General features: G+C 37.3%; 2 protein-coding genes across 5 annotated transcripts in view; both read left to right on the top strand.

Moving 5' to 3' along the window:
• The window catches only part of Ly49si4-ps1 (immunoreceptor Ly49si4, pseudogene 1), a 28,088-nt gene extending 15,971 nt beyond the window's left edge, over positions 1-12,117 (top strand). For both annotated transcript variants that reach the window (XM_087659825.1, XM_087659824.1), the window contains 2 exons: positions 9,691-9,846; positions 9,926-12,117. In XM_087659825.1, the coding sequence (XP_087515951.1) occupies positions 9,691-9,826 (136 nt within the window). In that variant the 3' untranslated portion in view covers positions 9,827-9,846; positions 9,926-12,117. The remainder of the gene's footprint in view (positions 1-9,690; positions 9,847-9,925) is intronic.
• A 9,071-nt stretch (positions 12,118-21,188) lies between these two features.
• The window catches only part of Ly49si2 (immunoreceptor Ly49si2), a 41,048-nt gene continuing 37,254 nt past the window's right edge, over positions 21,189-24,982 (top strand). For all 3 annotated transcript variants that reach the window (XR_015685725.1, XM_087658496.1, NM_001009498.2), the window contains exons 1-2: positions 21,189-21,302; positions 22,979-23,145. Coding sequence is in view for 2 of the 3 variants with exons in the window: in XM_087658496.1 (XP_087514622.1) it covers positions 23,034-23,145 (112 nt within the window). In the remaining variant the exon portion in view is untranslated. The remainder of the gene's footprint in view (positions 21,303-22,978; positions 23,146-24,982) is intronic.

Here is a 24,982-nt window from a genome sequence, read left to right as displayed (position 1 = left end):
TCAATATTATTTATTCTTTACGAATTTTTCTATGTAGATATATGTTAAGTAGCTTTCTATATAACATAAAATAAATGGAATTTTTTGTTATTTTTGTTCATATTTTGAAATAAGGAATCATCTCAAGATTCAGGCATTCCTTGAACTCGTGGTCCTCTTAGTTCTGTCAGGTATTGGGAATACAGGCATGCATGCCTAGCCTATCTTTAATTTCTTGAAAGATGTCAGTTATACTTTATTTACAAGTGCTAATAATAATTCTAGTGTCTCCAATCTTGTGGATTTAATGCTCTATTTCTGTTGTCTTCTGTTCATGATGCCATTTTCTTTGGGGCATTTACTGGATTTCTTTGCAAATATCTCTAGAAACAGTCTGAGGCATGGCATCTAGACTGATTATTTTCTTAGGAAACTATAATTCAGTGCCTGGGCACGTGGCAGGTCTTTCTCACTTTTGATAAGCCTCTGCTGATCCTCTGAAGTGACAGCTCTGCTGAAGCCTAAGCCTGTTGGCTTGATGCTCCTGACTGTGCATCAAGTGGGGTTTTAATTATTAGTTAATATTTGATTATGACCTTTTTCTATAGCCATGTCTAACCTGGGTTTAAATCCTCCTAATTTAGCCACCCAAATGATAAGGTGAGTGACGTGCCTCACTTTTCATAGTGTCATAACAAGGTTATATATTTTAGTCTACATTTGAAAGTATGTTATCCTAAGAATGTAGTTGTGAAACTTAATACACCGTCTAAGTTATTTTTCTCCTACTTTGTGGGGTGTGAAGTATGAACTCAGGCTATCGGTTTTTGTGGGCAATGTTACAGGCCCAAATTTTTTTTTATGAGTTCAGTGAAAATTAACAGTTTTATTGATGAACTTTTGATTAAGTCCATATTGTGTACACTTTGGAAAATAAACCTTATTTTCAAAAACCTTTGCTTAAATCAATTTGCTTTAAACTTAAATAACTGCCCATTTTAATTTTTGTCTACTATTGATTTATCTGTAATGGAATTATTATCTAAGAGGCTGTGTATTTTTCAGTGTCACAAATATAGATCAAGATGACTGTGGTAAGCCACTCCATATCTGTGCAAAGAGAGAATCACTTTTCTCGGAATAGGTGTGAGAAGGGAAGGAAAGATAAAAGTGGAACATTTTGTTATTCTTGTTAATTTCCTGTAATGATTTGGGACTACATAGTGACCTAAAGTTTTAATCACAGGTCTTTTTATTTTATTCCTAGACCTTTATTAATTTGGATATTTCTTATTTACATTTCGATTTTTATTCCCTTTCACGGTTTCTGGTCCAACATACCCCTAACTCCTACCCCTCCCCTTCTAGATGGCTGTTCCCCTCCACATGCTCTCCCCATTACCGCCCTTCCCCCAACAATCACATACACTGAGGGTTCAATCTTGGCAGGACCAAGGGCTTCCCCTTCAACTGGTGCTCTTACTTCGCTATTCATTGCTACCTATGCTGTAGGAGCCCAGGGTCAGTCCATGTATGGTCTTTGGTAGTGGCTTAGTCCCTGGAAGCTCTGGTTGGTTGGCATTGTTGTTCATATGGGGTCTTGAGCCACTTCAAGCATTTTCATTCTTTTCTCTGATTTCTGCAACCTGGGTCCTGCTCTCAGTTCAGAGGTTTGCTACTGGTAATCGCCTATGAATTTGCTATATTCTGGCTTTGTCTCAGGAGAGATCTACATCCAGTTCCTGTCAACCTGCACTTCTTTGTTTCATCCATCTTATCTAGATTGGTGGCTTTATATCTATGGGCCACATGTGTGGCAGGCCCTGAATGGGTGTTCCTTCTGCCTCTTTTCTACACTTTGCCTCCGTATTCCCTCCCATGGGTATTCTTGTTCCCCTTTTAAAGAAGGAGTGAAACATTCTCATTTTGGTCATCCTTCTTGAGTTTCATGTGCTCTTTGCATCTAGGGTAATTCAAGCATTTGGGATAATATCCACTTATCAATGAGTGCATACTATGTGTGTTTTTCTGTGATTGGGTTACCTCACTCAGGATGATATTTTCCAGTTCCATCCATTTGCCTAGGAATATCATGAATTCATTGATTTTGATAGCTGAGTAATATTCCATTGTGTAGATGTACCACATTTTCTGTATCCATTTCTCTGTTGAATGGCATCTGGGTTCTTTCCATCTTCTGGCTATTATAAATAAGGCTGCGATGAACATAGTGGAGCACGTGTCTTTGTTATATGTTGGGGTATCTTTGGGGTATATGCCCAAGAGAGGTATAGCTGGGTCCTCAGGCAGTTCAATGTCCAATTTTCTGAGGAACCTCCAGACTGATTTCCGGAATGGTTGTATCAGTCTGCAATCCAACCAACAATGGAGGAGTGTTCCTCTTTCTCCAAATCCTTGCCAGCATCTGCTGTCACCTGAGTTTTTGTTCTTAGCCATTCTCACTGGTGCGAGGTGGAATCTCAGGGTTATTTAGATTTGCATTTCCTTCATTACTAAAGATATTGAACATTTCTTTAGGTGTTTCTCAGCCATTTGTCATTCCACAGCTCTGAATTCTTTGTTTAGCTCTGAACCCCATTTTTGATAGGGTTATTTGTCTCCCTGCAGTCTAATTTCTTGAGTTCTTTGTACATTTTGGATATAAGCCCTCTATCCATTGTACGATTGGTAAAGATCTTTTCCCAATCTATTGGTTGCCATTGTGTCTAACAACAGTGTAATTTGCCTTGCAGAAGCTTTGTAGTTTTATGAAATCCCATTTGTCGATTCTTGGTCTTAGAGCATAGGCCATTGGTGTTCGTTCAGGAAATTTTCTCCAGTCCCCATGTGTTCGAGATTCTTCCCCACTTTTTCTTCTACTAGTTTGAGTGTACCTGGTATGAAGTGGAGATCCTTGATCCACTTGGACTTAAGCTTTGTACAGGGCGATAAGCGTGGACCCATCTGCATTCTTCTACATGCTGACCTCCAGTTGAACCAGCACTATTTGCTGAAAATGCTATCTTTTTTTCCATTTGATGGTTTTGGCCCCTTGATCAAAATTCTAGTGCCCATAGGGGTGTGGGTTCATTTCTGGGTCTTCAATTCTATTCTACTGGTCTATCTGTCTGTCTCTATACAAATACTATGCAGTTTTTATCATTATTGCTTTGTAATATTGCTTGAGTTCAGGGATAGTGATTCCCCCAGAAGTCCTTTTATTGTTGAGGATAGTTTTAGGTATCCTGGGTTTTGTGTTATTCCAGATGAATATGCATATTGTTCTGTCTAACTCTATGAAGATTTTGGTTGGACTTTTGATGGGGATTGCATTGAATCTATAGATCGATTTTGGTAAAATGGCCACTGGTACTATATTTATCCTGCCAAGCCATGAGTATGGGAGAACTTTCCATTTTCTGAGATCTTCAATTTCCTTCTACAGAGACTTGAAGTTCTTCTAATATAGATCTTTCACTTGATTGGTTAAAGTCACACCAAATTATTTTGCATCATTTGGGACTATTATGAAGGGTGTCATTTCCCTAATTTTTCTTGGCTTGTTTCTCTTTTGCGTAGAGGAAGGCTACTGATTTCTTTCTTTCTTTTTTTTTTTTTATTAACTTGAGTATTTCTTATATACATTTCGAGTGTTATTCCCTTTACCGGTTTCCGGGCAAACATCCCCCTTCCCCCTCCCCTTCTTTATGCGTGTTCCCCTCCCCATCCTCCCCCCCTTGCCGCCCTCCCCCCAACAATCTATTTCACTGGGGGTTCAGTCTTACCAGGACCCAGGGCTTCCCCTTCCACTGGTGCTCTTACTAGGATATTCATTGCTACCTATGAGGTCAGAGTCCAGGGTCAGTCCATGTATAGTCTTTAGGTAGTGGCTTAGTCCCTGGAAGCTCTGGTTGCTTGGCATTTTTGTACATATGGGGTCTCGAGCCACTTCAAGCTCTTCCTGTTCTTTCTTTGATTCCTTCAATGGGGGTCCTATTCTCAATTCAGTGGTTTGCTGCTGGCATACGCCTCTGTGTTTGCTACATTCTGGCTGTGTCTCTCGGGAGAGATCTACATCCAACTCCTGTCGGCCTGCACTTCTTTGCTTCATCCATCTTGTCTAATTGAATGGCTGTATATGCATGGGCCACATGTTGAGCAGGCTCTGAATGGATGTTCCTTCTGTGTCTGTTTTAATCTTTGCCTCTCTATTCCTTGCCAAGGGTATTCTTGTTCCCCTTTTAAAGAAGGAGTGAAGCATTCACATTTTGATCATCCGTCTTGAGTTTCGTTTGTTCTAGGCATCTAGGGTAATTCAAGCATTTGGGCTAAGAGCCACTTATCAATGAGTGCATACCATGTGTGTTTTTCTGTGATTGGGTTACCTCACTCAGGATGATATTTTCCAGTTCCGACCATTTGCCTAGGAATTTCGTAAAGTCATTGTTTTTGATAGCTGAGTAATATTCCATTGTGTAGATGTACCAATTTTCTGTATTCATTCCTCTGTTGAAGGGCATCTGGGTTCTTTCCAGCTTCTGGCTATTATAAATAAGGCTGTGATGAACAGAGTGGAGCACGTGTCTTTTTTATATGTTGGGGCATCTTTTGGGTATATGCCCAAGAGAAGTATAGCTGGATCCTCAGGCAGTTCAATGTCCAATTTTCTGAGGAACCTCCAGACTGATTTTCAGAATGGTTGTACCAGTCTGCAATCCCACCAACAATGGAGGAGTGTTCCTCTTTCTCCGCATCCTCGCCAACATCTGCTGTCACCTGAGTTTTTGATCTTAGCCATTCTCACTTGTGTGAGGTGAAATCTCAGGGTTGTTTTGATTTGCATTTCCCTTATGACTAAAGATGTTGAACATTTCTTTAGGTGTTTCTCGGCCATTCGGCATTCCTCAGCTGTGAATTCTTTGTTTAGCTCTGAACCCCATTTTTTAATACGGTTATTTGTCTCCCTGTGGTCTAACTTCTTGAGTTCTTTGTATATTTTGGATATAAGGCCTCTATCTGTTGTAGGATTGGTAAAGATCTTTTCCCAATCTGTTGGTTGCCATTTTCTCCTAACCACAGTGTCCTTTGCCTTACAGAAGCTTTGCAGTTTTATGAGATCCCATTTGTCGATTCTTGATCTTAGAGCATAAGCCATTGGTGTTTTGTTCAGGAAATTTTTTCCAGGCTACTGATTTCTTTAAGATGATTTTATACCCAGCCACTTTGCTGAAGATGTTTTTCAGGTTTAGTAGTTCTCTGGAGGAACTTTTGGGATCACTTAAGTGTACAATCATATCATCTGCAAATAGCGATATTTTGACTTCTTCCTTTCCTAATTGTAACCCTTTGATCTCCATTTGTTGTCTGATTGCTCTGGCAGGGCTTGGATATCTATATTGAATAAGTAGGGAAAGAGTGTGCAGCCTTGTCTAGCCCTGATTTTAGTGGGTTTGCTTCAAGTTTCTCTTCATTTAGTTTAATATTGGCTACTGGTTTGTGTATATGGCTTTTACTATATTTAGGTATGGGCCTGGAATCCCTATTCTAGGACTTTTATCATGAAGGGGTGTTGAATTTTTTCAAATGCTTTCTCAGCATCAAATAGAATGATCACGTTTTTTATCTTTCAGTTTGTTTATATAGTGGATTACGTTGATGGTTTTCCGTATATTAAACCATCCCTGCATCCCTGGAATGAAGCCTACTTGATCATGTTCGATGTTTGTTTTGATGTGCTCTTGGATTCGGTTTGCAAAAAATTTATGGAGTATCTTTGCATCAATATTCATAAGGGAAATTGGTCTGAAGTTCCTTTCTCTGTTGGGTCTTTGTGTGGTTTAGGTATAAGAGTAATTGTGGCTTCATAGAAGAAATTTGGTAGCACTTCATTTGTTTCAATTTCATGGAATAGTTTGGATAGTGTTGGAATGAGGTCTTCTATGAAGGTCTAATAGAATTCTGCACTGAACCCATCTAGACCTGGACTCCTTTTGGTTAGGATACTTTTAATGAGTGCTTCTATTTCTTTAGGAGTTATAGGGTTGTTTAAATGGTTTATTTGTTCCTGATTTAACTTGGGTACCTGGTATCTGTCTAGGAAATTGTCCATTTCCTCCAGATTTTCAAGTTTTGTTGAATATAGGCTTCTGTAGTACGATCTGATGATTTTTTGAATTTCCTCTGGCTCTGTTGTTCTGTCTCCCTTTTCATTTCTGACTTTGTTAATTTAGACACTTTCTGTATCCTCTGGTTAGTCTGGATAAGGGTTGATCTATCTTGTTGATTTTCTCAAAGAACCAGCTTTTGGGTCTGTTCATTTTTTGTATAGTCCTTTTTGTTTCTACTTGGTTGATTTCAGCTCTGAGTTTGATTATTTCCTGCCTTCTACTCCTCCTGGGCATGTTTGCTTCTTTTTGTTCTAGAGATTTTAGGAGTGCTGTCAAGCTGGGGATTTATGCTCTCTCGTGTTTCTTTCTGCAGGCACTCAGAGCTATGAGTTTTCCATTTAGTACAACTTCCATTGTGTCCCATGAGTTTTTAACCATAGGTCTTAGGCCACCATGCAAATAGGTTGATGGACTGGAAAGGGAAAAAATGTTCTTTTGAAATCTGACTTAAAATGGCAAAGGCCATTTTTCTTCCTGTTATACCAAACAGCTTTGAAGTTCATTGGTTGGGTGCACATATCTGCATCTGAGTCTTTCAGCAGCTTCTTTGGTCTTTTAGAGGGCAGGCATGATAATTCACCTTTTGTGAACGCCCCATAGCCTAGGTAATTGTGCCAAGTCTTAGGGTCTCCCTTTGAGCTGGATGCCACTTAGGACCTGATGCTGGACCTTCACTTCATCAAGCTCTGCTCCATTTCCATTCCTGAATTTCTTATAGACAGTGTCAGAGCTTTGAATTTGGTATAGCAACCTTATGCCTCACTTGATACTTTGTCTCTCTGTGGTAGGTTAACACTATAGGTTCCCTTCCACACTGTAGAGCATTTTATCAAGGGTAACCCCTTGAGTCCTGAGAGTCTCTCACTTTCCAGCTCTCTGGAATATTCTACAAGTTTCTCCCAACCTCTCTACACCTGAGTTTTCCAGTTATCTTTCTTCTGCTGGCCCTCAGCGCTTCAGTACTTTTCTCTCACCCAATACCACATCATGTTCTTCTCTCCCCCAACCCCACGTCCTTATACATCCCCTGTCCCTCCCTCTCTCCTCCTCTTGTAGTTGTGTTCTTTTCTCTCTGAAGTGGGACTGAGTTGTCCTCACTTGGGCCCTTCAGTTTGTTAACATTTTTGAGTTTTATGAACTGTGTTTGGGTATTTTTGGATAATATCCACTTATCAGTGAGAACATACCATGCATGTTCTTTGGGTCTGAGTCACTTCACTCAGGATGATATTTTCTAGTTCCATTTGCCTACAGTTCTCAGGATGTCCTTATTCTAAATATCTGAGTAGTATTCCATTGTGTAAATGTAGCATAGTTTCTGTATCCATTCTTCTGTCCTGGGACATCTGGGTTGTTTCCAGATTCTTGCTAATACAAATAGGGCTGCTATGAACATAGTGGAACATGGTATAGTGGGGAATCTTTTGTGTACATACACAAGAGTGTTATTTCTTGGTCTTTGTGTAGGTCTATTTCCAATTTTCTGAGGAATCTCTAAATTGACTTCCAGAGTTTGTGTATCAGTTTATAATCCTACTAGGAATGGAGGTGTGTTTCTATTTATCCACAGCCTAGTCAACATGTATTGTCCCCTGATGTTTTGATCTTATCCATTCTGACTAATATAAAATGGAATCTCACGGTCATTTTGATTTGCATTTCAGTGATCACTAAGGATTTTGAACATTTCTTTAGGTCCTTTCAGCAATTTGAGATTTCTCTGCTGTACATTATCAGTTTAGTTCTATATCCCGTTTTTTAATTGATTTTCTTTTGGTGGTACCTCAGGATTGTTTTGATTCACATTTACCTGATGACATTCACCAAACCCAGTCACTACTGGGGATGCCAAGAGGTGGATGCTAAAAGGAGTCTGATATAGTTTTCTCTTAAGAGACTCTTCCAGGGGGCTGGGGATTTAGCTCAGTGTTAGAGCGCTTGCCTAGGAAGCGCAAGGCCCTGTGTTCGGTCCCCAGCTCCGAAAAAAAAAAAAAAAAAAAAAAAAGAGAGAGACTCTGCCAGAGCTAGATAAATACAGAGGCAGATGCTCACAGCCAACCATTGGACTGCGAACAGGTTTCCCAATGGAGGAGTTAAAGAAAAGAATGAGGTAGACAAGGCAGGTTGCAACCCAATAGGAAGAACAACAATTTCAAGTAGCATGACATCCCAGAGCTCCCAGGCATATACTACCAACCAAAGGCTACACATGGAGCAACCCATAGCTCCAGCTGCGTATTTTGGGCATCAATGGGAGGAGAGGCCCTTGATCCTATGAAGGCTTGATGCTCCAGTGCAAAGGAATACCAGGGCTGGTCTGCAGGAGGGAGTGGTTGTGTGGGTAGAGAGGCACCCTTATGGAGGTAGGGGATGGAAGGATTGGATAGGGACTTTCCAGAGGGGAAACCAGAATGAGGGATTAGTATTTGTAATGTAAATATAGAAAATATCCAATAAAAGAAAGAAAAAAGACAAAAATTAAAAAGGAAATAAAAATGAAATCTCAGCCCATGTAGTTTCAGTGGGTTTCATGTTCTTTCTCCCCTTCTTTGAACGAGACTCTATAACCCTTACTAAGCTAAACTCCCTATGTATGAAAGGCTTTCTTTGAATCTTAAATCCTCCACTTTCATCTTCCAAATACTGGAACTACAATTGTTTCCCTGTAGACCTGGAGGGACTTAAATATTAAGGATCTCAGTTTTGAGTGCATTCTTTAGTTAGTCACCTCTAGGTTTCTTAGGGGAAACACTAGCTTCAATGCTGCCCTGACCATCTAAGTTTTCCTGCTAACAACTCAGGTGGAGTATCAATCTGATTTCCTTTAGTTTACACAAGAGAATGCTAATGATTTATTATTAAATAATTCATTTTTATTTCTTGTTTTGCTACATGGGCCAAGTTGTTCCAGAACTCATAGTCCTTCTGTTTTACTGGTAGTTATGTCTGTTTTCTATGATATTATTTTATTAGCTGCATTTTTTTAAATAGAAGGGTAGTTGTGATCTCTAATATACCATCCTGCAGGAATTAGAGTTGTGTTGCATACAGGGAGTTCATTAGATTACCATGTTTCCATGAAGCTTCATTAATTATGAGGTCAGCAGGAAGAAAGGAAAACGGTCCCATACATAAGATACAAGCCCTCATATGTGATTGTATGTCAAACCTCCCCTTGCACTTTAAAACATAAACATATAAGTTCTTCTTCTATGTGTCAAGCACGTCTGTTTTACTATTATTCTAGAATTTTTATTGATAAAAATATTAATGTGAAAGGAAGTTTAGCATAAAAAAATTCTTTGGTAATAAATAAATTTTACCTGTTTACCAAAAAATTGGGTGTCTAAAATAAGTTGGAAATTTTTGTGTGATTAGGAGACAATTTCCTTTTATGAGCTTAGAGAAAAGATATTTTGGTGGTGAACTTATTATTAATAATTCTATATTCCATATGCTTTTGCAAATATGATTTTGAAAACATGACTTATTTCAGGGAATTTTCAAAATTAAAGAGTTGCCAATTGTTGTTTTTGTTCTTTAGTTCCTTGAACCTAAAAAAATACAATGAAAAGTATGGAGGATGTATGTTCTTATCTCAAACAAGACTAGAAAATACTATGTGCATGAACCGTTACCCATGTATTTGTCAGAAGAGACTGGATAAGTTCCCTCATTGACTCTCCAACAAGAGTTAAAGGTAAACATGGAATGTGCTGATCCTCATTTGTTTCCTCTAATAATGTGTGACTGCTTTCAGACAGGTGTTTTGTTCACAGGATTTAGTCTGCTGTGCAAACAGCGAGATGAGCTGGAAGAGTGTGGGAATGTTCTCTGGAATCTGATATGGCAGAGCAGAGGCTTCTTCCATCCTGGTGAAGACAGGACACATTTTCTCTGGTGCACGGACATGGTTTGCTTCAAAGTCTCCAGGACTCTGCTCTTTCTGATTTCTTAAACTCAAACAGAATTAGATCAAATCCCAAAAACCAACCTGAGTATTTCATTATGATTAGAATAAATCCTGTTAATTGAAATTGGCCTGGTGTATCAAGAGTAAAGGGTCATCTACAGCTACACGCTGAATTTGAGGACAGTTCAGATTACATGAGACCCTGTTGGAAAACAAAACATAAAAATAAAAACAAAAAATTTCTTGACCCCACTCCCTCAAACAAACAAACCAACAAAAAACTGAAAATCTTCTTGGTATAATTGTCAATGTTCATTTAAGAAACCCACCTTTGACTTTTGTGCAAAGGATAAGGAGGGGATCTGAGAAGAAAAGGAGAGAATGGAATGGGGGAAGGTTCTTTGTGAGGAGTTTCTGGGCATAGAGGACATGCTGATATTGGGATCTATAAAGTAAATAAATAAATTTAAAAATACAGTATAATTATGACATAGAATGTGGTTGTAGGTTTTGGTTTTTTATATGTTAGTTGATACTATTTGGTTTGGATTTGAATTTTTTCATCTAGAAGTCTTTCTAGTTGTTATAAACATTTCTTTTGGAGATAAAATATAATTTGAAGTTTGGTGAACATCTGCAAGCATGGTTCAAGGAACTGCTGAATATATTTTATCTAAGGCATCAGTTGTTCCACCCACCTACTTTAATCCATCTATCATGAGTTGTGGCCTTGTAGAAATGATGGTAATAATTGAAGTTGGTGAGATGTAGTGGCTTACACTGTGACCTTGGCATTTATGAAGCTATGAAGTGATTGCTGAAAAATAAATAAAGGGAGAACTTACACCATAGTACCAAACAAACCAAATAAAATCAAGACATGCATGTTCCTCAATATTTTCCAGGGCAACACTTTGTATTATATAAGTACACACAAATGACTAATCTCAGGATTAGTAAGAGTATCTTGTTCTAATCTAGGATGTGTGTACCTATCCACAGACTGGATAATGTCACTCTAGGTATTTTATCCATGTTCATGATCTTGCTCATTGAGTAATGGTATCATTTTAGTGTCCCACTGTCGTTAATATATTTTATGTTTCTAGGTGTTTAATTTTTGGTGGTGATTCTTGTTTGTTTGTTTGTTTTTCTTTTGTTTGTTCGAAGAGAGCTTCCCTGTGGGCTACCCTGAGTCTGTCTGTCTGTCTGTCTGTCTCTCTCTCTCTCTTTCTCTCTCTCTCTCTCAACAGGAAGACTTAGAACTCAGAGATTCCTTTGCCTCTGCCTCAAGAAGGCTGAGATAAATGCGTGCATATGGTTTTAAACTTTTTACTTTTATATTTTGAAAATTATGTTCTGGAGGCAGACTGTGTATGTAACATAATAAACCAACTTCAGGTCATGAGAAATGTATAGAACACACACACACACACACACACACACACACACACACACACACACACACACCTTGGATCTTGCTATATAGGCAAGGCTGTTCTCAAACTCATGGAGATGTGCCTTTGCCTCCCTTATGCTGGGATAAAAAAAATATGGCACCATACCCAGCTGAAAAACATGGTCCTTGATCAATAAGTAAACTTCTTATCCTGTATCAAATCCAAACAGAGAATTTCCTTCTCCTCTCAAAATCCTTTCTTACCCCTCTCTGTGCTCTTACACTGTAAATTAGTTCTATTTCTATGACAGCATAGTATCTGCCTTCTTTTGCTAAGTCAGATTTTAACATTAACCTAGAACTTCTTTTTAAAACAATTTTTTTAATAGTTATTTAATAATGTCATACCATGTATTTCAATCATATTCATTTCCTTTCATCTGACTACATACTTGTTCCTATCTCCCTACACACTCAAGTCTCTCTTCTCTGTCTACTTTTCTCTTGCTTTTTTTTGAAACCTATCAATTCAAGTTGTGTTGTAAGCTACTGTAGATGTGGGACATGTCCTAGAGATGGCTCATTGAAAATATTAACAAGATTAACAAAATTTTGGCTATAGTAACCAAAGGAAACTGAGAGGATACAAGTTTACAAAATCAGTGATGAAAAGACAGACATTATAACAGGCACAAGAGGGAACTCAGGAAATCATAAAGGCATATATTAAAAATCTACATTCACTCAAATGACCATCAGCTGCCACGAACATTGAAACACATAGGGAGAATCACTTCCAAATTCTTTTTTGAATCAGAGAATGTTTAGATTGGATATTCTCCTAATGAAATTTTTCTTTAATGAGTAGGAAATGACATTTACTGGTGATTCTCAGTAGTTTTGGTTTGAATTTTATTTGACCAGATAGTAAAGTAGCTAGGTATGCTTGTTTCTTGGTTTTGTTGCTTGGAATCTCTTTCCATCCTTTCATCATATGTGATGTCTGTGTGTGTGTGTGTGTGTGTGTGTGTGTGTGTGTGTGTGTGTGTGTGTGTGTGTGTGTGTGTTTGTGTTTGTGTGTATGTGTGGTCTCCTCCTGCCTGGGTGTCAGAGAAGAGACCTGCTGGTTATAAAAGAATCTGCGCTTGAGCAGTGATGGAAGCTTCAATATGGTGTTCACAACTGTGTAAATATATCAGTTATGCAGTGAACAAGACTCTAATGATAAAAATATGAATTATTACAAGGAACCTGTCTTACCATTCATCTGGACTGTTTAACTTTAATTGATATGCTTATCACTCAGTATTAATTATTTATTATAATACCATAGGCTCTAACTTGCTCCTTTATACTTAGACTCCATCTCTAACATTTAGATAATGTAAATGAGAGAGAGGATATTTGGAAATGTTTAATGTGTCTTACATATGATGTCAGAGTGGGAGCTCTACTAAAATTAGTGCATGTATTTTAAAATACAGGTTTAAACATTGTTTATTGTAGAAATTCAAAAATTATACCATTATGTGACATTAAAATGTCACAGGCAAGTAAGGGCTGTGTATGTTTTCCTATATTTTGAGCAAAAGTGTGCAGTAAGAGTGTCCCTCCTGCTTCTGGTTTAATGGCATGACACAGGGAATATTATACAAGACTTGTCACTAAAGTGACACTTATGTCTTAGTAATCTTATCATTTTCTCAAGAATCTGAATGACAGTCCATTACAGAAACTCATTTTCCATGAAAAGATTCAGCCTTTGGAACAGCACATCCTGTAACTGACAGTTATCTTCTTAGAATGTCACTTACATTCTCAGATGCCATAGTGTTGTGCTTGCTCTTGATCACCAAGAAGTGATGCTGCCTGAGCTGAGTAATTGGATGGCAATAGGGAAAGCAATTGACCTCTGTGCCTGTGTGCAAAATGGAAGATACATGAAAGCCGTGGAAGTGAATGGTTTGTTAGAGCTAACCCATGGTGATCTTCACTGGTTTTGTCCATAATATATACTTCATAAAATTCTTATGTTCTATAAAGATATTTATATTTAGAAATGAGTATTCAAAAGAATATAAGTGGCCAAGATTCTGATAATGTCCAAATTCTATTTGTTGCTGAAGAAATCTCTCCTAATATGTAGTTTGTGTTTTTCCTAGAGAAATGGTTGCAGAATCAGCTTGAACCCTTTTCCATTTAGAGCATGATGCACAGTTTATATGCCAATTTAATACATGTTTGAAATACTATAGCTTAAAATACATTTTAATGTCACATAATGGTATAATTTTTGAGTTTCTACAATAAACAATGTTTAAACCTGTATTTTAAAATACATGCACTAATTTTAGTAGAGCTCCCACTCTGACATCATATGTAAGACACATTACACATTTCCAAATATCCTCTCTCTCATATGCAAGTTCTGGCACTTCCAGTTTATAAGTACAGAAAAGAGATCACTTAGGATTTTGTGGTATTCTGAATTGCCTTTGATTATTCCATGAAGTGTTAGACTTATTTAATCAATGTAAATTGAGGAGTCTGGGGCTGGGGAAATGTGAGTTCAAGACCATCTTTGGCTCTATATTAAGGCTTGTCTAAGAAACACATTCACAAATCGTTTCATGAATCCAGGGACTATGAAGTTTTCATTAAAATAACTTATGAAACTTACATTGGATTTGACATAAATGAGTTACTACCGGGAAATCACTTAAACTTGAACATGGAAGAAATGAAAGGCTGGAGGACAGGGAAGCAGAAAACAGACACAGGAATAAATGAGACCTGTTTTGGTTCTTCCTTTCCTACAAAAAGACAACAATTTTTTATCATGAGATGCTTTATTTCCTTTACAGAAGTTTCTTCAGCCTCGGTTTTTCCAAACACTTATTTGATTGCATTATCCTATATTATCAAAGGGGAATGATAATGCATTGGCTATGACCCAATCTAACTGTGGGTTTCCTCAACCTTTCACACTGGTGCAGGGGTTGTGAAACTTGTGGACAAAGTCTATTTTCTCATTTTACATGGCTTTCCTCATTTTTTTATTTGTTTTCTTATTAAATTATTTTATTTATACTCCAAATGTTGCCTCTGTTCTGAATCCACCACTCAGAGTTTTTCACCATACCACTGCTACTTGCCTCTGAGAGCATGCTCCGCTTCACGAAAACCCACATGCCCACTTCACACCCCCAAACATTCCTCTTCCCTGGTGCATCAATTCTCTTCATAATTAGACACATATACTCCCACGGAGGCTAGACAAGGCAGTCCTCTGATACGTATGTTCCCTGGAGGCTATGAACCAGCCCATGTATGCTCCTTTGTTGGTGACTCAATCTCTGGAAACTCTAAGAAGTCCAAGTTAGTTGATACTGTTGTTCTTCCTTTGGGATGCCATCCCTTTCAGATCCTTCTATCCTTCCCTAACTCTTCCTTAGGGGTCTTTGATCTCAGTCCAATGCTGGGGTATAAGTATCTGCATCTATCTCAGTCAGCTATTGGTTGAGCCTCTCTGAGGACAGTTAGGCTAGGCTTCTGTGACAATAACATATTATCAGTAATAGTGTCTGGGTTTTTTTCCTGCATATAGAATAGATCAAAAGTTGGGTGGTCACTGGATGTCCTTTCCTTCATATTCTACTTCATTTTTGTCCATGCATTCCTTTTAGACAGAAAAAATCTGAGTAAGAAAATTTTTTCCTTTTTTTTTTTCCCACGTGGAAACGTTTAATGAGAGAAGAGTAGATGAAGAGAGGAAAGGCTGACCACAGGCATGTTGGCGGAAAAGGGGGGTGGGGAGAAAAGGGACAGAGAAGAGGGGACAAGAGTAAGAGCAAGAGCTGAGTAAGAAAATTTAAAGATAGTTTTGTGGCCCATTTCTGGACTGGAGGCCCTGTCTATTGACTGGAAATGGTCTCTTCAAGTTCCCTATACATATGGTTGGGCATTTCAGCTAAGGTCATCCACATTGAGTCCTGAGAGCCTCTCACATCCCAGGGCTCTAACTCAAAACATGCCCAGGGTGGTTCATTTTTCCATTCAATCTCCTGGCCTCTGACTTTCTCTTCTGTCTCCAAACTTTGTGATATTGCCTTCATTATCCCAAACTCTTCCCTCCCCATCAACTCCCTCCTCACTCCCTCTGCCTCCTATGACTCCTTGCTCTCCCTTCTAAATAGAATTCAAGCATCTTTACTTGGGTCTTCCTTCTTGTTTATCCTGCTATGGTCTGTGAGTTATATCACGGGACTTTTGTATTTTTGGCTAATATCCACTTATCAGTGAGTACATACCATGCATGTCATTTTTTGTCTTAGTTACTTTACTCAGATGACATTTCTAGTTCCATTCATTTGCCTGCAAATTTCAGGATGTCCTCTTTTTAATAGCTGAATAATTTCTATTATGTAAATGAACCACATATTTTGTATCTATTTGTCAGTTGAGTGACTTCTGGGTTGTTTCCAGGTTCTGGCTATTACCAATAAAGCTGCTATGAACATATTTGAGCATGTGTCTTTATGGTAGGTTGGAGAATATTTTGCATATGTCCAGGAGGGCTATAACTGTTTCTTCAGGTAAAACTATTTCCAATTCTGAGAAACTGTCACACTGTTTTTCAGAGTGGTAGTACCAGTTTGTCATACCACTAGCAATGATGGAGTGTTCCACACCCTAAACAGTATATGCCAGTATGTCACTGAAGTTTTTGATCTTAGCCATTCTAGTTGGAATAAGGTTGAATGTCAGGGTTGTTTAAATTTGCATTTCTCTGATGAAAAAGGCTTTAAATATTTCTTTAAGCACTTTTTGGCCATTCAAAATTCTTCTGTTGTGAATGCTTTGTTTAGCTCTGTACCCCAATTTCTAATTGAGTTTTTGGTTTTCTGGAGTATACCTTCTTGTGTTCTTTGTAAATTTTGGATATTAGCCCTCTATCAGAAGTAGGTTTGGTGAAGATCTTTTCCCAATCGCTAGGTTGCCATTTTGTCCTATTGACAGTGGCCTTTGCCTTATAGAAGTGTTTGGTTTCCTGAGGTACCATTTGCCAGTTGTTAATCATAGAGCCTATGCCATCGGTGTTCTCTTCAAGAAATATTCCTGTTTCGAGGTGTTTGAGGTTCTTTCCCATTTTATCTTCTATTGGATTTAGTGTATCTAGTTTTATGAGGTGATCCTTGATTCACATGAACTAGAGCTTTGTAGAAGCTGATAAATATGGATCAATTTTCATTCTTTTAAATACAAAGTGCCAGTTAAACTATCATCATTTGTTGAAGATGCTCTCTTTTGTCTACTCTATGGTTTAAGCTTCTTTGTCTAAGGTCAAGTTTCCATATGTGTGTGGGTTTATTTCTGTGTCTTCAATTCTATTTTATTGATCTACCTCTCTGTCTCTGTACCAATACCATGCAATTTCTTTCTCTATTGTTCTGTAGAACAGCTTGAGTCCGGGTAAGCTTATTCCTTCAGAATTTGTTTTATTATTGATTATTGTTTTCTCTATCTGGTTTCGTTTTGTTTTTCCAAATAAAATGTCCATATCTGTGTTGGAATTTAATGGGGACTGTACAGAAATTGTAGATTCTATTAGATAAGATAGATATTTTCATAATGTTAATCCTACTGATCCATTTAGATCCATTTATACATGATCATGGAAAACTTTTTGCCCTTAGAAAATTATTTGCATTTTTTTCTACTTATTATATATTGATTTATTTTTATTCTAAATTTACATGCAGCATTTTGATTATAGTATTCTTTTGTAATTATTTATTTTTACACTCCTTACATTATTCCCCTCCTGGTACACCCTCTAACTGTTCCAAATCTTGTACCTCCCCCCTGCCCAACCCCTTTGTATCCACCCTTAAGTGTTCACTTCTAGGATTTTAATATCATGTGTACTTAATTTGGATTAAATTTACTAGTTTCTCTAATTGTCTGTGAGTGTCTCTCACAATGTTATCCTCATATTTGGGATGCTGATAATCCAGTGGTTTTTTTTCAGTCCAAAAAGCTGGATCCCTAGGTAGAAAAACCTCTAGTATTCTGGAGAGCAGCTATTTCTTTACCTATGATGGAAGCTAGCTAGAAATGCTAGCTCTAACATCAGCTTATTCCAATGTGTGGTGAATTGAAGTGAAATAGACTATTAAAAAATGTCCTTAGACAAAAAGCAAGCAAGCAAGCAAGCAAGCTAGAAAGAAAGAAAGAAAGAAAGAAAGGAAGGAAGGAAGGAAGAAAGAAAGAAAGAAAGAAAGAAAGAAAGAAAGAAAGAAAGAAAAGAAAGAAAAGAAAAGAAAATCACTGAGATGTTAAATGTGGAGTCTCTGAATCGGAACTTGTTTCTGTAGAAGTCTAACCATTATCAATATGGCTACTCCACATTATTGTCAGGATTATGTGTGATAGCTGAGATTATTTGAAACTTTTCCTATTACACACCTACATATTACTTAAAGTGAGAGGCAACTGTCTCTTACAAAGGGCTAAGCTATAAATGGATCCACAGATAGTTTTGCCTGTTTTAATCGTAAGATCCCTGGGCTTATTAGATAATACTTCTCATCAAAATAAGAAAAAAATTACAGAATCAAAAGTAAAAAAAAAATGATAAAAAGGCTGGATATGGCAGATCACATTGTAAATCCAGATCACACAGATACATATAGTTTCAGAGCTGTGTCACATACATAGTAAATCTGAGCCATCCTGAACTGTATGAGACTACACACCACGAAATAGAAAAAAAAAAAAAACTTAAAAGAATGAGTGCTTTAAGGAACATGAACTGAGCCTGAAGACTCCACAGAGGATGCAGTGAAACTAGATTAGAGTGCTTACTCTGAAATATGACACAGTGAGAAAACAGGGACTGAAGAGGCAAAGGTCTTATACATTGTTGCCTAACTCTCTTCTCCAAGAGTCAATTGCGTCCCTTTGTATTGAACAGCTCAGTTATACACAATAAAATCTATCTGGACCCTTTATCATGCTTACTCCATTCCTGAATAATCTTCTTCATTTCCTCTCAGTGCTTGAGCCCAACTAGGACTATGTGGGTAGGCAGAGGAGGCAGAGTGGTAAAATAACTGCCATTATAAATGCACAGGTTGAACATACGCACAGGAAATCTCAAAATAGAGCTTTTGGGGGTTTTCTTAAGACCTGTGAAGTTTACCATATTTCATGTGGTAAAAGTTCCACTTTGAAAGACAGCATGAAGTGGAGAGACACTGGCCAGGATAAGCTAGTCCTCCCAATGTTGCAGTGATCAGCCCATCCTTTCCTCTGGCTGGTGACTATTCCAAGTGTCTCTTACCTTAGCATGGGACAGGATTAGCAGCTTGCAGCTGTGCAATGATGGCACTGAGGTCTAAGGTTCTGACTGGAAGGTTTGAATGTGGGACTAGGATTTTGTCTGTCTCAACCTAAAGGTATGGACAGTTGTGGTTTCACAACTAAAGGCTTTTACAGCAAATCATCCATGAATTCACACACACACACACACACACACACACACAAACACACACCTCTCTAAGTGTGTTTGTGTTTGTGTGTGTGTGTGTGTGTGTGTGTGTGTGTGTGTACTGTTGGTACTGTTGTTGTTTTTTCCACAAAAATAATTTAGAAAGTAAAACTCAAGAAAACAAAAATTTCTTCATGTTTTTTCACTTCTCTGTTTTATTACTTGCTCATGTGAAGTTATGTACTTCCTATTTTATGGTGAACCTTGATCAAAGAAACAATACGGGAGTGTCAGTCAGTTCCATTCCTTCTGCTGTCCTATATCTTCAATGCTAATTGTGTCCCTTAACAGTTTACATTCTTCTATAAATTGAGAGCTCAACTATACAGAACTTAGAGGAAGCGGCTGCTCTTTTGCTTTACAGTTATGGGCATCCTCCTGACTCTGACATACAAACAAGCAAACAAAAACCAAAATCTTCCCACCCTGTGTTCAGTTTCTGTTAACAACCTTCTTCCTTTCATCGAGTGCACTGGTAGGTACCCCATTTCCTGTTTATACTTTGGTCACAGTAATGAACAAACAGTTCTTTGGTTCTTTCCCATGGTATTTTGTATGAATTTAGATGAGGTACGCAATGTAGAGAGAACAAAAAGTAGTATGCCCTGTGTATGTATTTAGCCTCATGTTAAAAACAGCACCTCCTCAGCAGAGATAAGAAAGCAATGGGGCTGGGGATTTAGCTCAGTGGTAGAGCGCTTACCTAGGAAGCGCAAGGCCCTGGGTTCGGTCCCCAGCTCCAAAAAAAAGAACCAAAAAAAAAAAAAAAAAAAAAAAAGAGAAAGCAATAAGGTCTTAGTGCCAATACGAATTCTTTGGGCAGTATGCCATAAACCTTTCAGAATTGACGGGGTGATGTGGGTTTTCTAGAGCAGCAATGGCTCAGGGATGTAGATGTGACAGCTTCTCACTTTTGCTCATATACCTTCCTTGTCCTGACCTTTAAACACCTGCACTTTGGGGTATTACAAGGTAGAAAATTTAACTGCTTTTGTGTCTTAGAGAAGCTTCTGGAGTCTAAAGGCTAGACACACACCATTACCCAGTCCCTACATCTCTGTTGTTTAAAAAAGTCTTTACTGAAACAGCTTGTTTCCAAGAATTCTCATCACAACCCATGAGCAAAACTCGAACAAGGAAAAGTTACCTAATCTCATACCTAAAAAAAATTAATTGTGAATTTGTTCATGCAAAGTCATAGACTATAAATTAAGTGGATGATAGATATTAGAGTTTCATAAAGGTGTATTATCTAAAATTCTATAGCTTCATGCATAAAATGACTTTTTTAATTATATTCTAAAGTATATCCCATGAAATTCATAAATTAACAGCAAAAAACACTATAAAACAATTAGGATGTTCAGCATCCATGGATTACCTATTTAGTTTATAGTGTATATAATTGATTGGGAGCAATATTTATAAAATGCAGAACTGCTTATTATTTATTAGAAAATATCTAACAAAAACATGGCATAAATTGGTGTAGTGGTATACTGCTATAATTCTAAGAGAAAAAAGAGTGAGAACAGAGGTCTATGAGTATGAGATTAGCCTGTGTACATAGTAAGATATAGCAAGTATATCAAAATAACAACAATAAAAAATCCAACAAAAAAAGCCTACAAGAACAAATTGTATTTCAGGAAAAGAGTACATAATGAGCATGCTCATTGTCTTAGATTTGATTTCCCATCACCATGAACATATCAGCAGTTAAATCATTCCATGTGGAATGACAATGTTCACAGTAAATTTCTATGTTTAAAAAGCTAGAAGAGTGTAAAGAAAGTCATTACCAGTGGAAACATGAGAGTTTTAATGGCACTCCTAATCTATACTTTAAGCTGCTATTAGCAAAATTCAAAATGAAGAAGTAACTTTAAAAGTAGTAGCATAAGACAAAACAGCCCATTTGAAATCTAGGCACAGAACAGCTTCAGTTCCTTTTTTCCTAATTGTTTTGCTAAGGACACTGGTTTTTCTTTCTCTGCAGTTTACATCTTCTCAGTCTTCGAATGTAAATTAAAGACATTTATTTTGCAGCATCTAGCACAGTAAGTTGCTTCTTTCCTTTGCTCTCAGAGTCAGCTTTCATTAAGCAATTTCCTCTTTTCGCTTTGGTCAAGAGGAGTGGCATAAAGGCATGAGGTTGAGTATCACTTGAGGAAAGTTAGTTTTGCCTTTCTTCTCGGAGCCTCTTGGGGATAGAGACGAAGAAAGGTCAACTCTTCCTCCAATTGGGAGATCAGTTCCCTTTAACAGAATCATTTCAGTATAGATACAGAGGTAACAATGCCTGCTTTTATTGTTTTTCTATCAAATGATCAAATGTTTAATTGAGAATTTCACATGACTTGACATGAAATGGAGATTGATGGGGAAGCCCTGTTCGTTGTGTTAGATCAGGTTAACTCTAGCAGCATGTGAAAACTGTTATTCTGCACTGGTTATTTTCTTTTACTGAATGCAGTGAATTTTGTTGTGTGCTAAGGAATTAGAGGTAGAGAGATCTATGGAGGACTTTACTCTTTAAATGCATCAAATGTTTATATTTTATCCATCTGAAAAACATCACAATAGGAATCAGGTAAGATAGATCAGTTTGTGAAGTTACTTGCTATATAACCCTGATCTAATACCTGCGTTTGATCCTTGGAACTCACATGTAGTTGGAGTGAGAGAACTAACTTTGTAAAGTTGTCTTCTGGACAGATGAACCTTGGTTCAATCAGCTCCACAATAATAAACAACAATTTTGAAAGAGAATTGTTTAATGAAATGATTATTTCTTAATCATAAATAAGAAATAAAGGTAGAAAACCTGGGAAAACTTTGCAAATTAAAAACAAGTGAAGAATGTTGTATTATGTGCAGCATGTTGTCTTTATTATCTGCTGGCTCACATCTCAGTTATTAATGTAAGGTAAGGTCAGTTACCAATACTTACTATTTACTAGTACATTGATATCTATTATCAGATTGTATTCTTCATGGGTATTATTTCATGTATTCTACATTGTAACAAAATTTATTTTCATTTAGCTTCCTCTTGCAATATCATACCATGTGTGAGTATATTACATGTGAGATGGGTGTGCACATGGAATGATTTGAAATTACAACTTAAAATTGTTTCCCCTTTACCTCTCTCTTTTGCTCCCACATCCCATTCAGTGATATCTCCTTTCTACTTTTCTTGTTCCTGCGGTTACTAAAGGCAGCATAGGATTTCTGAAGACTTTGAGCTAGGAGCCTCAGAGGAGACACAATATTTAGTTTTGTCTTTCAGGATCTGGATTATTACTCTCAGTAGAAACCTTTCTGGTTGAATTTTAAGCAGGTTCAAGCATAGAGAAGAATATGCAGATTGTGGCTAGATGGGGAAGATGTACATCTCAGTTAATTGAGAATTCAATCCAAAAGATATTTATATATCTTGTATTATGTGCAGTATTAACTTTCAAATATTATTTTGAACGTAGTGACTGAGAAACTGTAAGATCCATGGATCAATAAAAATACTGAAAGAACATTTACTATTCATGTGTTTATAGAAATGTGTAAATAATTTTAAAGCAACATTTTTATTTAATCCTAATGACTTGAGTCCCGTCTACTTGGACACTTTGTTTAAAAAAAATTTAATGATTTTCAGTGGAGCCTATTTTACCTAACATGTTTGTAGGCTAAATATTTAGAACCATTGCTGTGCCAATAGTATAATGAGTTAGTAAATTTTTAATTCTTTATATATTTCTTAACAAAATTTGTTGGGGCCATTAGAAATAAACTAATTTAACAGAAATCTGCAAATAGTTATCACCTGTAATGGAAATAAGGGTCATTCCATGTCATGGTGTTTGGATCATTAAGTAAATCAATCAGACCCTACCCTTTCTTAGTCCTCTGTACCACCAGATCTAGGTACTTTCCTAAAATGTGTATTTCAACATTTTTTCTAGAAATCATTGAAGGCCCAACTTTAACTGAAAACAAACTTCATACATCACTCCAAAAATGAGTGAACAGGAGGTGTCTTACTCAAATGTGAGATTTCAAAAATGTTCAGATTTGCAGAACCAAGTGAGACCTGAGGAGACCCAAAGGGCCAGAGCAGCTGGCCACAGAGGTAAGATATTTTAGTGTCTAAAATCAATTGCTTTTATGCATTTTAAACCTTCAACAGTTTAAAAATCCCTTACTGTATTCTATTGAAAACTATCATGCTCCACTTTATCTGGGGTTGGTTTGCACAAGACTAGAAGGGAATTGGGAGTATTTTGGAGGATAATTAAGTACAAAATTGTTTAAAACAAAATTTAAAAAATAAATAATCAAGTTTTAAAACTAAAAAAGGAAGAATGACAAACTACTTCTACTCTTTAGCTTTTAGTCAGTTACTGAATAAATCAGATGAGGAGAGTACCACAATGGGAAAATGTAGGGAAAGAAATCTTGAGCATCAAGAAGTGAGAAAAAGAGTGAAATTTGCATGTTTCAGTCCTTCTTAGAAGGGGGAACAAAATACACACAGGAGGAAATAAAGCGAAAAAGAGTGAAGCAGAGCCCAAAGGAAAGGACATTGAGTGATTACACTACATGGGAAAAAATCCCATATGCAACTACCAAACCCAGTCAATATTGCTGATGCCATGAAGAGCTTGTTGAGAGGAGCTTGATGTGGATGTTTCCTACAGGGCCTGCCAGAGCCTTAATGATGGAGATAAGGCTGTTTGCAGCTAATCATCAAACTGAGCATGGGGACCCCAATGGAGGAAGTAGAGAAAGGACTGAAGGAGTTGAATGGGTTTGTAACCCCATAGGAAAAACAACAATATCAACCACCTCAGATCTTCCAGGGACTAAAACACAAACCAAGAGTACACAGGGAGAGACCCATGGCTTTAGCTGTATATGTAGGAGAGGCTGGAATTGTCTGGCATCAAGAGGAGTAGAAGCCCTTGGTACTGTGAAGGCACATTTCTCCAGAGTAATGCAATGGCCAGGGTGATGAGGTTGGAATGGGTGGTTGGGAGGAAAAGTATCCACATAGAATGGGAATGTGGAATGAGAGAGAGGGAACCTGGAAAGAGGATAACATCTGAAATGAAAATACATAAAATCGCCAATAAAAATTAAAATTAAAAAAGATGTGATAAACCATATGGACATTTTTGGTTTTTCATTTGGTCAGGTAAAGAAAAATACTGAAAAATTTAAAACTAACAAGCCAGAGTCTGATAAAAGACTACTTTGTAGAGAAACAGAATCCTACAGAAATGAACCTTATGCATTATAAATAATAGTTTCATCCTCTAGGAAAGTGTTTTAATTGTTATAAATATCCCCAACATCTAATGTAACAGGCACCAACAGTTGTCCATCAGAGGATGAAGTCTCCAAACGGAAATAAAATTGCAGATGAAGGAAGAGGGGATGAGAGGATTAGGGGGTGTGGGAATAATTACACCCTATTATGAGTTCCTGAAAATGTCAAAGAATCATGGATTAATAAAATGAAGAAGTATCACTTTTTCTTTTCTTCTCTATTTCTTTTTTAGTTGTTGTATACATACTGTCATGGCTGTGTTCCAAGCCGAGATCGTAGAAGCATAAGTTTCAGATTCCAAATACCTTAGATACTGAAGAATATTTAGTATTATATAGAGCAAAATCAAACTTACATGGAAAAAGAAATAGTTCAAGTATAGGCCCTTTCCAGGATTTATGCAGATCAATTCCATACTGGCTGTGGTTCTGTAACAGTTCTCAAGAACATCCATCCATCTTTCATTCCTCTCCATCTTCAGTTATCTTTCTTGGTGGATCCTATGGTCTAGTTTGTTATCTTGTACTTGCAATGTACCTATGCCACCAATGCCATCTCTTGAATGCACTTTTGGTTCTACAGAAATGGGTGAGGACACATGCCTGTCATCCAACTACTTCTAGTCTGAGATCAGACT

Source organism: Rattus norvegicus, chromosome 4 (assembly GCF_021556685.1).
Source record: "Rattus norvegicus strain SHRSP/BbbUtx chromosome 4, alternate assembly SHRSP_T2T, whole genome shotgun sequence".
NCBI classification, from domain to species: Eukaryota; Metazoa; Chordata; class Mammalia; order Rodentia; family Muridae; genus Rattus; species Rattus norvegicus.
This window is presented reverse-complemented; position numbering and strand designations above follow the sequence as displayed.